The sequence below is a fragment of the Strongylocentrotus purpuratus genome, unplaced genomic scaffold (genome assembly GCF_000002235.5).
Source record: "Strongylocentrotus purpuratus isolate Spur 01 unplaced genomic scaffold, Spur_5.0 spur5_scaffold_20, whole genome shotgun sequence".
In the NCBI taxonomy this organism is placed as follows: domain Eukaryota; kingdom Metazoa; phylum Echinodermata; class Echinoidea; order Camarodonta; family Strongylocentrotidae; genus Strongylocentrotus; species Strongylocentrotus purpuratus.
The window spans coordinates 15,434,822-15,452,465 of record NW_022145606.1 but is presented as its reverse complement, the minus strand read 5'-3'; the positions used below and the strand labels follow the sequence as shown (position 1 = coordinate 15,452,465).

The following is a 17,644-nucleotide window of genomic DNA, read 5'->3' as shown; positions in this document are numbered from 1 at the left end:
TTGTACTGTAGTAGGCATATCGGGAAGATGACAGTGTAAGACATTTTCAAATGGCTTATCAGACAAAAGTATGAAAAAACTAGGCAGCTAATGAACGGAAAAGTTTTCAAAACGTGAAAAAATATGTTTAAAGAGAATGTACACCCTGATATTATGTATAGAAGGACAAATGAGAGAGAATATTCAATTTAAAGGCACACTGTCCTACTTGTAGCTACTTGCTCCCTCTATATAGAAAACTTCCCCAATCGGTGCCTGTTGGTCCCCCATGATCCTCTTTTTCTTATGTTAAATGAGAGCTGAGTTAATGAGATAGCCACCTGTCACAGTGACCTCGCTGGCTCGCTGTGTGGTCTAATCCCTTCTAGCTGAAGTAGTAAAGCCTGCCTTTAAAGTTTGAGCAAAATCCGACATTTTTTTTTTTTAAAGCTACGCATTTTTGAAGTTTCCAATAATCAAACACAAATTGCCAGCTCTGTGACGTATCCTGCGACGTCATCTCCCATTTTATCTGAACAACAAATCAGTCATTTTTATTTTACTTTACGAAAAATGTTGGTTATACATGCGCCCTAAATGTAAATATTGCAAATACTTTTACTGATACCAGCTTATTATCATTTTGTATTTAAAAACGAGGCGTGATTAAAACTAAAACATGTAATATCAGTCACGTTAATTTAGCTTAGGAAGGTGCTGTAAGTAATTACTATTTCACTAAAAAACAGATGGACTAATAAAACCATTCTGTTGTATATGTATTATGTAGGAGACAAATTAAAAAGAAATAGTCGCTCATGATTTGACGGAGACTTTGCACCTTTTAAAGAAAATAATCTAGTATAATGTCTGTGCACAGCTTATAATGATTTAATGTGGTTCTTTTGACAAAGTAATCAAACATAATCGAGAATTGGGCGACAGAGTGAACATTATCTTTAGGATAGCTGGATTTCGAATTTCGAGTATTGACATTACGACGCTTAAAACCAGTCATTTCAGAACATTTAATTACCGTGCTCCTTAGATGGTGTGACGAACTTAAGTCATGTGATTTAACAAAACCTCTTTTCCATCACAATCTTCTTTTTCGCTCTTTTCTTCTAATTCTTTCTAGCCTGGGAAGAATCTGTCCCTCAGGTCCAACAGCCCAGCCCTGGTGAGGGCGTCCTTCAGCCTGTCCCGTTGCTCTACGACTGCTGTCCTGGCCCTCCAATCCATCAGCATCTGACGGGTTCCTTTAGCCGTAAGGCGACCTTCCAACCTGTTGATCTCGTGATACCGTGACTGTGACCCCTGTGTGACTTCCAAAGTGTGCATTAACCTTTCAAGGTGTTCATCAGTCTCGATTTCTTCGGCGATATCGTAGAGAAGTATGTCGTCTAACCGTACGGGGGTAGCTGATAGCCTTGCGGAAACAACAGAATATAAGGGGTGACTCTTAAGATTACGCAATCATGGTGGATTCAATGTGAAAGCAAATTACAAGTCGCTTTCCCTTCTCATTCCATCTACTCGCTAAACAAAATTAAAACAAATGACTAAATATCTATATTTAGATATCCTTTCAGAAGGGTGAGCCTATCCTTACTTTGCAAAACCAAAAGGAATCGCCATATTTTGCATTTGTAATATATTAGAAACATTCCCAAAACAGTTAAAGCTGTTTTTGCAAACTGAAGTTAAACAATACTTCTTATTTATAATCGCCCTTACCAATCATTTCGATTGTTCATCAAAATGTCTAATTACACAAAGCTTTAACAAAGAGACCATATCCATCTGCATACTAAATACGAGGTAATACTTTTTTCGACATGTCTGTTTAAAGAGTCATATTAGTCCAAGTATTAAGTTGGGATATCTCGAGACCTGTCTTTATGCCGGTCTTTTGATAACTCGGTTATGTTCCACACTCTGGAACATAATGCAATTAAAATGAAGTTCTCCATCTGATTGTTGTCGGCTAGAAAACTTGGGTTATTAGTGGGAGCACTGTGTTATCTTGATGCCAGCTCTCCGCTCCCACCCCAGAGGTGCCTCGTTTTAATATCTTTGGACAAGGAGTTTAGGGCACATTTATCTTTCTTGACCCACGTGCATTAAATGGGTCACTGAATATAATTTGGTAATACTGTTAGGGCCTAATCTGACTGATTTGCTATTATACATTATATGTAGCAGCAACATGAGTATATGAACGTTTGTGCAAAGCTTCAGATCAAAAGACTATGTGGTATTCTCTATACGAGTGAACACAATTAAACACTTATTTTGTACACGCACAATTGGGTGAGCAAAACACTGCCGTTGCCATAAAAAAGTATTTTTAAAACCAATACTATTTTTTTCACAATGCTTTTTGAATATGTTAACAATTAAGTTTATTTTCACAACATTCTGCCCTTAAACAAGTTTTGGATTTTCACCTTGCAAATCTTTGAACTTGTATTATGACTTACTCTTCTTTCCTCTCCGAAGACTCCGATGGCTCTGTAGACGACGATGTGGCCCCCTCTGGTTCCATTGAAATTGTGGTGGAAGGCACTTGTCTGGAAAAAAAGGAAATATATTAAGTTGGTTGCTCTCTGTGGAGTATTATCTCTTCTCTCAGTTAAACCGTTATATATTGCAAGTGTTTAATTGATCGGGAAACTTTACTAAACCAACCATGGATCGATAACAAACCAAAATTACTTATAAAACCAAAACTACATTACCTTGAGCTAAAGCTAGGTTATTTTTAACTGTGACTCATGATTCTGCATCGCCTGAACAACGCTCAATATTGCTAGGTGACTCATTCGTTATTGCACAAAGTATAGGATATATGTATGGTATAACAACATGGCATGTGAAAATATCACCGATTCAATTGGAAATGGGCAAGGGCAATTTCATTCTTTGAACTTAATACTAATGATAATAGTGGGTTCTTGTATAGTGCTCATGTCTGTCATACGTGACACTCCTGACACTATCATCTGGGTTACGCATTCGGGTACCGCACATAAAATAGTAAATATATCAGTGTATATAAATACAAAGGAAAGATATGGCACTGATAGCGAAAAAGGTTCAAAAGTTGTAGTAGGGAGTATTAGTTCTCTCTCTCTGATTGTCCACGGTGGGAAAGCGGCAACCAAAGCTGCTGCCGAAAGATTCCTTTAACGAGAGCTTATCTTATGAATAAGTAGTGAATTCATGCTACAACAACATTATTCATTTGTTCACGTTCATGGGCAGATGTGCAATATTTGGGAAATGTTATTTTTTTTGTTATTAAACGTGATTCCGTTCACTTTCAAGTTATCACGAAATGCTATTTTTTAGTGTCTCGATAAGTACTTACAAGATAGGAGCTTCACCAACATCTGCATCGAGACAAATAAATGAATAGATAGGTAAAAAAAAAAAAAATCAATAAATAGATAAAAACAATAGAGTAGGTTTTTTTTTAAAGAGACTTAATGTGCTTTGGAGATTTATATCGTCGCAAACTTCGGTACAAAAAAAGAAATGACTTTAAACGTTATAAATGAAACATATTTATTAAGAACAATTACTTTCTTTTCCACAAAAATCATATACAATTCAGGTCGCTACTTAGGATATTTAAATGTTTGCAATGCTATACAATTCTTTTTCAAATACTGGAAAAGCAAAAGTGATTGTCTTCATTCTTCGTTTATCATTAAATAGGTTAAATGAGCGACAAGATATAAACAAAATAGACAATTATGAAGTAAAGACACAACAAATAAACGGGGATTTCACTACTGTAACAGCGTACTTCACTAAAATGAGAAAGAAAACGAGTGAGGGAGAGAGAGAGTGTGTGTATGTGTAAGCGGGGAGAGGGGCCGTGAGAACAAAATCTGCCTATAGATAATAACAGTTTATTCAAGAATTGTCAACATCAGTAATTACTATTCAGATTATAACAAAAGAAAAGGAAAACAATTTAAAAGAAAGAAAGAAAACACAAAATCCTACCCACATACACACACCTGCACATACGCTAGCACCAACGCAGGTACACAAAAGAGCCCCACTGCATAAATATTACCATTGATAGTAACTTTGCCATCAATATAAACTACCATGGCAACATCACCCAAAAGCTAATCAAATCTACGTTTCCATGGAAATTACCATCAATGGTAATGTTTATGCAACGAGACCCAGCCACAAACCTGAGAATTCTGCTTTGAAGGCATGTCCCTCGTCACAATGAGGATGAAAGTTGAACTTGAAATGTACGTCGGCATTTCCAGTCGCTTTCACTACAAAAATGACAACCTTTCGATCCAATCTGTAGATGTCATCTAGCGATACGGTCTTTATTTGTGAGATGAGAACACATACGAAAAAAAAAGAAAAAAAAACTTTAAAGAAATCAACCAAATAGTGATTCAAGTAGCCTTTTGAATTGCATGTAGAAATCATCCTTGGGTTACTTTTGTAAATTTAATTTCCCAAATTAAACAAAGTCGATGACATTATGGTAAATGTATTCCCTTTATTCCTTTAGGAATGTACTAAAAACATAATAAATAAGTATCGGGCAACTGGGTAATTAACTACATTAGTAAGTTAATTACCTAGTTGTCTCGTTTTGGCCACGATGAAGTCAAAGATTTGTTGGTATGAAATGAAATATGCGTAGTGCATTGGTGTGACATTGATATTGGGGAAATGAGTGAATAATATGAAGTGCAAACATACAAGAATACCAAGGAGAAAGGACTAAGAATCCGAACCTTATAGTGATGATTGGTCAATTATTCGTTCTTCTTACCCCCCCCCCCCCCCCCACCCCCAATCAACCTCCTTGATAGAATAACGCGATTTCTCCGCATTCTAAACCATGCGTTCTGAAATTCGCCAGTGTATACATTGTTCATGTACCTTTTCGTTCTCGGTCACATGACCGCTGTCGACCTCGCATCTGATCTTGAGTTCGCCTTTCTCCCAGAGCACGAACATTTTCTGTGTCGAAGCCATCTTGCGATAATCGAGTTGGTTTTCTTCCTTTTCGATCAGCTAATTATTTCAATTTTGTACAGCAAAGGAATAGAAAGTTGAAAAAAGGACGGGAGAAAACCCGTTGAATGTGTTATATTGCATTTCCTTTTGAATTAGTTTCCCTCTTATTTGAAGAAGGATACATCTAAATTATTCATATATCTAGTAAACTTGATACTTTTGTCAGGTATGTCATTGAAGAATGAGAGGTGGACTGATTAAATAAGGGCCTTTGTTGAATACGTTGATATGTAAACTCCAATATGTTACAGCCTCAAGAGATTAAAATTGGGACAAATAAATAGTTCACATATTTCACCCCAAAAAGAAGAAGATTGTTTAAGGAATAAATAATTTACTTTTAAACTATATGGGTGGTATTCTCACAAGTTAAGTCGGGACTAAGTCCACACAAGAATTTTAGTTCACACTTCTATGGAATGCTAGGTTTTATCTTCCTCCTTCAATATTCATGACAAAGAAAATCTACCAAAGACTTCGTTGAAATTCATTTCATACTCATATTATCTTTTTCTTCCCATCTCATTGCAAAATTATTTTTTTTGAAACTTTTCATTGAAGGATTAAAACAATCTGTACAGGGTAAATGAGTTGGCAACAGGCACTTCATAAAAGTGTGGACTAACTGAGTACGCGTTAACTTAGTACGCGCTACCGGAATACCACCCTATATATATATATATATATATATATATATATATATATATATTTATATATATATATAGATATACATGTGTAAGAAATGAAAGAAAGAGACATAGCAAAAAAGGCGTTTGATACACTTCTGTAAAAAGATATTTCGTCCACACAGCTGCTTGAAGTTAAAAGTTAATAATGATAAATCGGAAAATATGAAACGGAAACGCTTAAATAATTAATTCAAAATACCATGTAACGGAATATTTTCATATACAGTAGTATATATATATATATATATATGCATATAATATGCAAATAAATACTTGGCAGTAATAAAGGTATTGGAAAACAAGTGCGTACAGGGGCAAGGGGTTTTATTCATTTTCCCTACCTATACAGAAATATAAGAACATAATGATGATGATGATGATATTGATAATATTAATAATACGAATAGTAATAATACTGATGATGATAATAATAAGAATGATACTGATTATAATCACAATAATAATAATTATAAATACTACTACTACTTCTACTAAATAGTGATGATAACAATGATATATCATGAGCGAGAAAGGGAGAGGGAATAGAAGCCAACATAAAGTCGATAAAACAACATGAATGAAAAAGGAGCCCCTTCCACAACTTCACCCATTTTCTTTTGAACAGCTTTTGATATTTTTGATTTATCCTGAATTCATATTTGTCACATTGTCATAAATGTTGGCAAATTACTCACATCGTCAAAACCAGGAGTATCAATGTACAGACGTAGATGGCAGTATTGCGGTTGGTGGCGACTCATTGATTTTGGAAGGTAGGGCGTTGTAGCGACACGTTTCCCAATATGGTAGTCGGAAATGACCATGAACATTTCACAAATTGAGAAATGGTCAATGTAGACATCAAGGTCATCTTTTCTTACTACGCATCTAGGTATTCCGGTTGATGACAGTTCTTTCTTGGTGACTGCAAAAGTGCGGAAGATGTAAACGGACAAAGAGAGAGGGAGAAAAAGAGGCATTAAAGAAGAGGGACATGGAATAAAAACACTCATCTTTATCAGATTATTATTAAATATATATATAATGATAATACAAGGGATCATGCTGCAGTGTATCCCCATTACGTTTGCAAAACGTTTTAAGTGTCTCTAAATTGTTTTCTTATTGTTTACAAACGTTGTTTTCACCCTCTTCCCAATGATTTCTTAGTGTCTCCACAGTGTTTTGCAACTGTTTCCAAACGTTGTGTCTCCAGGGATTTTTCCCATTGTTCAACCCCCTCTGTTCTTCCCTATTATCCACAGTAATCCAAATTTCCCTCTATGCTACATATGTTTATATTTTGTTCACAAAGTTTCCACACCTCTTCACACTTAATTCTCATCGGTTCCACACAATGTGAGTTATTGCTTTCACACTTTATAGATACACTCACCTTGTGTATCACCATGAGTGAAGTATAGGATGACTTTGGCCTTGGAGGGGTCTGTTAACACCGCACAGTGAGGGATGACCAACTTTAATGGGCTCTCAAACGTGGTTCCCGAAGGTTCACACACTACACCAGGGGAGACAAGAGCTTCATTCTCTGCGAAAAGGACACTTGACGGCTGTGCTAGAACCTGAGTTAAATGGCAACAATTCAGGTGCATGGACTTACTATTTCTATTCAATCTTACACCTTTTTTTAGTAGAGTTATCAAAATATGAAGTGTCTAAATTAATTAAAACATAATCAAACAAAAATAAATGATGGGTACTACAGGAACGAAAAATAGGAGCGAACACAGACATCACTAAAGCTTTACGTCTTGCCCTCATCGGACTAAATCAGAAAAATGAACATAATTATTGTTAGATGCTGCTTGTAAGTATCGACTTGCATGGTGTTACCAGCCTTTTTAGCTCCCCCAATACGTCCGGTGTGTAAAGTCAATACGAGCAGATCTTTTTATTTGTTACGAGTCGGAGATTTGGGGAACATGAATGCGGGGAATGCGGTCCCTCCGTTCCCGGAGTGTGTGTGGGGGGGGGGGGTGCAAGGTAAATCTAATGCCAGCCTTTTTATGACAATGGTGTCTATTCATTATTGCTAGTACGAGGGTTAGCGCGAACTTTTCCTGCACAAACTATTTATTCCTTCTGTTTCCCCAGATCCAAGTGATAAAAGCACCTCCACCCTGATACCATGATCTTGAATACGCCTTACCTTTATGGTAATTTATGAAATCATATTTTAGAGCCCTGATAAGTATGAAGAGAGAGAGGGGGACCATCTCTCATTCGTGCCATAAGAGCGCGCATTAATGCAGGTATAAAGAGAGAGAGGGTGGAAGTGTCGGGAAGAATTTTACAAATTACCTTAAGAAAAATCTCACACTGCTTTTGCAGCGCCAATGCGGGTATGCACAGGCTGATTCCATGGTGCGGTAGTTGGATAGTGCGCCCTCTAGAAGGATGGATCGTCTTACTTGCGATGTCTGTTCCTGGATATTGAAATTCAAATCGTACAAATCACCAGAAAAGTATTTTGCTCTGTTGTTGGGAGTTTCATGTACGTAAATTATAATCAAAATATCAGCTTAAATATGTTCTTCTGTAAAGAGGACTTGCAATTTCATGTACACTCTCATCAGGCGCGTAGGAGGGAGGGTGACGGGGGGGGGGGGTTAAACCCCCTTCACTTTGTTATGTGTGTATTGTGAAGCAACCCTCCCCCCCCCCCCCAATCGGGGGAAAGCAAAACAAGAGACAAGGAATATTAGAAATAGTCACTACAAAACAGTTTATTTCTGTCAAATCATTAATGTATTCTTATACATTATTTTCAAACTCTGAATTACTTTACATTACTATCAATAAATTGAAATAAAAGAAAAAATAAACAAATGTTAACGTCATGTGAACTACCTAGCATTTCCAATAGACCATTAGTATAAAACGCAACGGCAGAAAAAACACTTATGCGTGAGACAATACGTTTCGATTTGTTAATTTTTATTCAAGGATTTTTTTTTTCTTTTCTGTTCAGTTTTTGTGCAATAATTTTTCCAAACTATATTCATTATTTACAACCGAGAGTCATCAAATAAAAGAACCATGCGACAAGTAAATGAAATTAATCCTATACCTGTATATATCATCCATTGGGAGATGGATGTAAATACCAATTTACCAATCAAATGAGCAGTATAAGAAATATTTCGATTTACAATTCTTGTTGTGATAAACCTTTCGGTTCATATGAATTATAGTGAATTATAACATCTGTCTAGCTTTTCACTAAAGCATGAAATGTGGATACAAGGAAAACGATTCAGATTGATGACCAGAATATAGAAAGAAAATGTAATTGTTATACTTACTCGTTACGACTGAAGACGAACGGCAGACGAAAATAGAAACAGATATGTATTCTATTACAATACACATATAAATGATGCTCATCTTATTCATTTTTTCTTCTTTAAAGATGAGTAGAACATCATAGGCCGCAAGCCTTAATGAAAATTAAAATGCCTTCATTTTTCCCTGGCATGTATGTTTACAATCGGTTAGTAAAAAAATATTTAGGACTACAAAACCGGTTCATCAAACAAAGATCAATACATATGGCCAACCCAAAATCCTTGACTTAATAACAGATGTTAATGTTGAATTCAAAACGAATAGTGGGAAGTTATCGATGATAGGTGGTATCATTTCTACAACACCCAAACGTAGTATCTTGGTGAGCTGGAAATCGATCATGAACGTTTACTTAATCAAAAGTTGTCAATAATACTCAAATGAAATTAAAAAGAAAAATCGTAGACAAATCCCAAACAGGTATGAAAGATGTCAGATATTCATAATAACATCTAAGGTGCATAGTACTTACCTTTTGTGAACGAAGATTGGGGGAGGCAGAGAAGTTATAAAGAAAATTAATCATTTACAGTGCTAAAAGGCTCTTTCGTTCAAAATCGTAAATAATAATTATACAGCAAAAAAAAATACAGCACAGTTATTTGTTTCCTTCTAAGTGCACTTTACGGCGGCACCTATAACATGTGTCAAGAGAAAAGGGAACTAAAATGTGAACTCATTTTGAAATATCATGTGAAAGACTGTACATTACTGATGAACTATTACTTTGGAATACAACGGAAGAACTAAGAACTTATGCGTGATAAAATACGTTTTTAATTTTATTTTTTTAATGCTATTTGTTTCTCTACTCTTTTTCAATTTTGTGTAACAATGGGTCATTTCTTTTCATCGTACTTTTTCTTACTTTAATGACTTCATTAATAATTGACACGTTACATGTTTTCAGGCTATATTCATTTATTACCCATGAAAAAGATGTCCTACACGACAGGCCTATAAAGGTAAATTTAAAAATCCTAAACATAAGTATCACCCATTACAAGATAGATGTAAATGCCAACTGTAAAAACGTGATTACCAATCCGAAAGAAAATATGAACTCTACATTCCCTTGTATGATAACCGTTATGTTCATAATTATATTTATGACTTATAACCTTGATCTAACCTTCAATTGAAGGAGGAAATGTGCATGCAACGAAAATGTATGCAGAAAGATAAATCAAATATATAAGAAGATACAGTTGGATTGACATGCATACTTACTTGCTATGGACAGAGAGCGAGGGTAAAATAAAATAGAAAAATATAAATAAAAAAGGCACTTTGGGTCAAAATCATGAATAATGATAACGCCCTTTTACACAGCGCTTTTATAAGTTTTTTTCCTAATGCACTTTACGAGGAAACATTACATGTATTATATTCATGAGCAAACAAACTGAAAAGTAAACCTCATTTTTAAATATTATGATAAAAGCCTTACATTACTGATAAAAAATGTCTTTAAGATTACCAAAAAATATAGAAATACGGGATTTTCCCAACTCTACATTCCCTAGTTTCATAACCTTTCTGTTCATAAATATATTTATGACTTATATATGACTTATAACCTTTAATTAACCTCCCATTGAACCATGACAAAGATATGAACACAAGAAAAAGGTATGCAAAAAGATGAGCATAATTTGTAAAAAGGTATAGACGGAATAAAATGCATACTTATGTACTATAGACAGAGAAAACGGGCAGAAGAAAACAGAAAGATATGAATATAAGAATACACTTTTATATAGAAATGAAACTCATCTTTTTAACTTATTTTTCTTCATGTGGAAGAAGTTGATAATCATGAGAAAGCCTTACAGACAATTTTCATGCCATTTCTTTGTTTACCTGTCATGTATGTTTACATTTGTTTTATTAGCAAACATAGATTGCCCATTGTGCACGAGTATGCATGCTTACCGGGCTCACGATCAATTGGGCAAAGTAAATTTCCGTTTCAGTTTAATAAAATTTGGAGTGGATCATTAAAGATTATTATCTAGATCGATATTGTTATATTTCGAAGTTATCATGGATAGGTGGTACCATAAATCAAGCATTCTGTCGATGTTAGCTGGAAAACAGTTATGAACGTTTACCTATTCAACGGTTTTTAATAATACACAACGTTGAAATAAAAAGAAAAATCGGAATCAAATCCCTAAGTTTTTTAAAAGATATCGGATATTCATAATTTGATCCCTTTTGTATACTTACGGTCTAGGAACAAAAATAGGGGGAAGCAGAAAAAGACATAAAAGAAAATTAAAAATATATACAGTACAAATAGGCTCTTTCGTTCAAGATTCTGAGTAAATATATAAGTATAGGTTATAGAATTTCTACAACACCCAACCGTTTTATCGTGGTTAGCTGGAAGACAGTCATGAACGTTTACCTAGTCACAAATTTTCAATGATACACAAAAGGACATTAAAAGGAAAAAAGAGACAAATCCCCAACATTTATGAAAAATATCGGATATTCATAATTTGATTGAATTCGCATATTTACGGACTGAGAGCGAAGACCGGGGAAAGTAGATCAGAGATAAAGAAAAATGCAAATATACAGTGCAAAAAGGCACTTTTGTTAAAAAAATCCTGAATAATGATAACGCCTATTTATAAAGCGATTTTACAAGTTTTGTTCCTAATCCCGATAAAGCGAACACTAAAAGTAACCTCTTTTGGGAGTGTATTTTAAGTGATTTTAAAGTATGGTGCCTTTTGAACTAGATTTAAACGTTAACGACACGTGCCTTCATTTAAACAAAAAAAAAGGTACTCCTGTTCACGTTTTCATCTAACCTAAAAACCACCAATTTATCACGCGACTGGAGTAACGTGATTCCACTTACCTCTGTAAATCAAGTGTTTATGACCAAATAACCACTTGACCAAGCAACGAGTTTTTTTCCGTTAACCGATGGTGGTGATAAATAGGTAATTATTTGGTCTTTTAAGCACCTTTATATATTGGTTTCACAGGTTATCCAAGGTTGATGGTAATAATCACGTTATTTACACCGGCTAATCGTCTTATTGTTCTGTCCGTGAATCTCTGGTTATATTAAATTAGTAATTCTGAGGTGTCTTACACACCTCTTTAAATGGTTTCAAAGTTACCATAACTTTCTTGGTGATAATCACATGGCTAAAACTGATTACTAATCTAAACTGTGAATCCGTGATATTTAGGTGTGAAAAATTAGTAATTATTAGGTGTCTTAAAACACCTTTTTAAATGGTTGTCAAGGCTGCCATAAGCACAGGTTATCCAAGGTTGATGGTAATAATCACGTTATTTACACCGGCTAATCGTCTTATTGTTCTGTCCGTGAATCTCTGGTTATATTAAATTAGTAATTCTGAGGTGTCTTACACACCTCTTTAAATGGTTTCAAAGTTACCATAACTTTCTTGGTGATAATCACATGGCTAAAACTGATTACTAATCTAAACTGTGAATCCGTGATATTTAGGTGTGAAAAATTAGTAATTATTAGGTGTCTTAAAACACCTTTTTAAATGGTAGTCAAGGCTGCCATAAGTTCCGTAATAATGATCTCGTGACTCAAACAGATTATTAATCTAAGCTTGGAATCCGTGATTTTTAGGTGTGAAAAATTAGTAATTATTAGGTGTCTTAAAACACCTTTTTAAATGGTTTCAAAGTTACCATAACTCTCTTGGTTATGATCACGTGGCTCAAGCTGATTACTAATCTAAGCTGTGAATCCGTGATATTTAGGTGTGAAAAATTAGTAATTATTAGGTGTCTTAAAACACCTATTTAAATGGTAGTCAAAGGTGCCAGCAGTTCCGCGGTGATGATCTCGTGACTCAAACGGATTATTAATATAAGCTGGGCATTCCGTGATTTCCAGGTGTGAAAGATGAGTTATTCTTGGGCATTTTGATGGTTTCACAGTAACCATTTAAGTTCCGTGGTGATAATCCCGTGACTGTTGCATATTTCTATTTTCACCAGTTGATAACTGACTGTTGGAATATTTGCATTGCACCAGTTAATAACTGGTCTGTGTGCATATTTCCAGTTGCACCAGTTGATGAGTGACTGTTGGCATAGTTCCAGTTGAACCAGCTGACACCATTTAATTTGCATATTGAATATGGGGTGCGTGCAGATCTGTTTTTTTAAACAATTTATCTGAATTTACTGCATATTTCTTAATTACTGATGATTTAGTTATATGCAATTAATTTCGAAAATACTACAAAATATGAATTACCAGTTATTAGGACATTTCGCTACTTCGTATAAATTACATTTCATTAAACATGAATTAGGGAAACATTAACTATGAACTAAAATACTTTCAATAAAATACAAGTATATGAAAAATGTTCGAATAATTAAATTATTTAAGTCTACTTATTACCAATGCCTTTGCATTGGAAATACAGACCTACCAGTATTGAAGTGTTGTTGCCGTTCAACTGGCTGGAAGTTTTACCAAATGGTTCTAATGGCTCAGCTAGGCCAGTTGAATTCTAACTGGCCTGGATCAACTGGATCATTTAGCCAATTTCAATTTTCAGGGTTACCAGTGGGCATTAACTGGTTCATCGACTGGACCAGTTGCAACTAGCTTACTAGTCTTTCACCCCCCCCCCCCACCCCCCATTTAATCCCAAACTGCTTCAGGCGAGCCTGGACGTAATTATGGAAGATCCAAAACACGATGTTCAGAAACAGGATGAGAACGTTATTATTTTGGTTTATTTATTGTGTAACATTTGCGTAATTATTGGGTTGAACGCGGGTTACTCTCTAAATTTGAATGTCTTATTTTTAAATCTTAAAGTCTTACTTTTAAATCTAACAGAGACTAATATTAGTGACGAACCCTTTGGGATTTAAAATAAGTCTAAGCTAAGACTTGAAATTTTAAGTCCCTGAAAAGGTTTAAAATTTAAGTCAATTGGATTTATATTTCAAGTCTTTTAATATTTATTTTAAACCTTTCTTGGATTCATTTCAAAAATAAATCTAAGCTAAGACTTAAAATTTTAAGTCCCTGAAAGATTTAAAGTTTAAGTCAATTGTATTTATATTTCAAGTCTTTTAGATTTACTGGTCTAGCTAAGCCATTAGAACCATTTGGTAAAACTTCCAACCAATTGAACGGCAACAACACTTCAATACTGGTACGTCTGTATTATCAATGTAAAGGCATCGGTAATAAGTACATAATTTAATTAATCGAATTTTTTTTCATATACTTGTATTTTATTGAAATTATTTTAGTTCATAGTTAATGTTTCCCTTATTCATGTTTAATTAAATGGAATTCATACGAAGTAGCGAAATGTCCTAATAACTTGTAATTTATATTTGTAGTATTTTCGAAATGAATTGCATATACCTAAATCATCAGTAATTAAGATATATGCTGTAAATTCAGAAAAATTGTTAAAAAAACATAGATCTGCACGCACCCCATATTCAATATGCAAATTAATTGGTGTCAGCTGGTTCAACTGGAAATATGCCAACAGTCAGTCATCAACAGGTGCAACTGGAAATATGCACATCTTATTGGCGAGAAGTTTAAGTCTTTCCAAGATTTATATCTAGAAGCTGGTTTCGATAAAACTTTTAGTCGAATTCCCAATTTATTAAGTCTTAAAGACTTGAAATATTTTAAGTCTCAAAATGGATTTAAAATTTAAGTCCTAGAAATTAAGAGAGTACAGTAACATATTTCCTCTTCGACGTAAATTTCACGTGAATGAAGAACATGATTCATCTCAAGTCAGCCTCGTAATATTCACGTGAATTTCACGCAGATCTTTTGACTAAAACTATCACTAATGCTTCACGTGTTTCTGTGACGCGATAATTTCGTTTATGAAGTTGTAATTTCATAACTAAACAAACACGGGAGTATTATGTTTACAAACCATGGTCCGCCCGGTAGGGATAATCACGTTATTATGATGGTGATATTGCAGTGACAATTGCGTGATTTAGTGTACGTGTGTTTTAAGTGACCTAGTGCGATAAACGTATTAACACATTTACGTAAATGTCAGGTGTTTGAAGAACGTAACTCTCCTCTAGTCGATACCTTGATATTGACGTGATTTTCACGTGATTTTGTTTATTAGGATGCGCTTTACGACGCAACACTACATGCATTAGATTCATTGGTAAAGGAACTGAAAAGTCACCTTAATTTTAAATAATGTAAAAATAATTAATTTCTTTTTATCGTACTTATCACTTAAATGAAGTCATTATTAATTGACAAGTTACATGTTTTAAGCCATTATCTGTTTATTACCCATTTAATAAATGAACTACACGACAGGTCCATATATACTATACATGAGTATGAAACAATGGAAGATACATGTAAATTTTAACTGTTAACATGTTATTATGAATAAATTAAGAAATATTAGGTATTGTGAATCTTATATTCCCAAGCTATTATAACTCTTCTGTTCCAAAAAACATATTCAGAATTATCAGCTGTATTTAAACTTTTAATGGAGCATAAAAAGTGAATAAGATTACATCAACTGTAAATATTCAGAAAGATGACCAGGATGTATTAAAGAAGTCATAATCAGGTAAGGTGCATACTTACATTCTATGTTAAAGGCCCAAGGGTAGAGGAAAATAAATACATATAAATTTATGTTTAACATTTATATACAAATGACACTTATCGTTTTCACTTATCTTTCTTTAAGGGGAAGAAGGTGATCATCTTTGGAAAGCATTAGAGAAACATTTTATGCCATTATTTTGAATTGGCATATATGTTAAGAATTGATTAGCAAATATCTCTTTACCATTGTGCACGAATATTTGTAAAAATTATTATGAACAAAATAAAGAAATATGGGATTTTCCACACTCTATAATCCCTAGTTTGACAACCTTTCTGTTAATTAATATATTTCTGACTTATTTCTGACTTATAAGCTGGATTTAACATTTCAATAAACCATGATACAAATATGAACACAAGAAAAAGTATGCAAAAAGATGAACATAATTTTTAAGAAGTTACTTTCACTTTCTTCATGGGGAAGAAGTTGATCATTTTTAGAAAGTCTTACATATTCCTATATATATTACATATTGCTGAGTAGAAAAAAAAGAAAATGTCACCTCTTTCTGAAATATTATGTGAGAGGCCTAACTTTACTAATATACTATTACTGTTATATTCAATGGCAGCACTAAGAACGTGTGCGTTAGTGAATTACGTTTTCCATCGATAATACACATTATTAAATTAATTAGGAAAAAAGCGGAAAACACCCAATATTCATGAAACATATCAGCTATATTCATAATATAATCAAAGGTGCAAAGGTGAACTGATACTGCCAAGATCGGGGGAAGAATGAGAATAAAAGGACTCAAAGCACAAATAATTATAAAAGATATCGGATATTCGTAGTTCGATCCAATTCGCATACTTACCGACTGGGAACGGATATGACGGACAGCAGAGAAGAGATACAGAACAATACAAATATAGATTGAAAATAAGATCTAAATATACATTGCAAATAGGCACTTTTGTTCTAAATCGTGAAAATAATTAAATATTAATTGACTGTTATACTACAATACCAGTTGATTAAATTTCAAAACCGATGGTTGGAAGTCATCATGTATAGGTGGTAGCATTTTTCCAACACCAAGAAGTCAATATTGGTTAGCTCGAAAAATCATGAACGTTTACTCAGTCAAAAGTTTTCACTAATACACATTACTAAATTATCAAGAACGAGCCGAAAAATCCCCAACATGTATGAAACACATCAGATATTCATGATATAATCAAAAATGTATATTAATGGACTGTTAACCAAGATCGGGGAAAGAATCGGAATTTTTTTTTTAAATCCCAAATAATTATGAAAGATATGGTATATTCATAATTTTATTAATTTCGCATACTTACAGTCTAGGAACGAAGATCGGGTAAAGGAGAGAAGAGATAAAGAAATTATAAATATACATTGCAAATACTCACTTTTGTTCTAAATCGTGAAAGTAATTACCCTATTATGCAGCGCTTTTACATTATTTTGGTTAATTCACACTTCGGCGGTTCATTACATGTTACAAATTCCTGAGTAGAAAAAAAGTAAAATGTCACTTCTTTCTGAAATATTATGTGAGAGGCCTAACTTTACTGATAAACTTTTACTCTTACATTCAATGGCAGAACTAAGAACGTATGTGTTAATGAATTACGTTTTCCATCGATAATACACATTACTTAATCACTAAGTAAAAAACCGAAAAAACCCAAACATTCAAAAAACATATCAGCTATATTCATAATTTAATCAAAGGTGCAAAGGTGAACTGATACTGCCAAGATCGGGGGAAGAATCAGAAATAGCGACACAAATCCCAAATAATTATAAAAAATATCGGATATTCGTAATTCGATCCAATTCGCATACTTACCGCCTGGGAACGGATATGCAGGAAAGCAGAGAAGAGATACAGAACAATAC

The 17,644-nt window shown here is 33.9% G+C and overlaps 1 protein-coding gene across 2 annotated transcripts; it reads right to left on the bottom strand.

The window, feature by feature from the left end:
* Positions 1-1,092: 1,092 nt before the first annotated feature.
* LOC105438614 lies at positions 1,093-11,823 on the bottom strand. Of its 2 annotated transcripts, XM_030992847.1 has the most exons (11): positions 11,340-11,823; positions 10,338-10,340; positions 9,065-9,073; positions 8,061-8,185; positions 7,135-7,321; positions 6,434-6,663; positions 4,912-5,046; positions 4,197-4,341; positions 3,353-3,374; positions 2,463-2,552; positions 1,093-1,408 (listed from the first exon to the last, which is right to left on the bottom strand). In XM_030992847.1, exons 6-11 carry the CDS (start codon positions 6,566-6,568, stop codon positions 1,114-1,116), a joined length of 822 nt encoding a protein of 273 aa, XP_030848707.1. In that variant the 5' UTR covers positions 6,569-6,663; positions 7,135-7,321; positions 8,061-8,185; positions 9,065-9,073; positions 10,338-10,340; positions 11,340-11,823; the 3' UTR covers positions 1,093-1,113. The 2 variants fall into 2 exon arrangements, with proteins under 2 accessions (XP_030848707.1, XP_030848708.1); XM_030992848.1 differs by having other exon boundaries at positions 10,338-11,823.
* Positions 11,824-17,644: the final 5,821 nt, after the last annotated feature.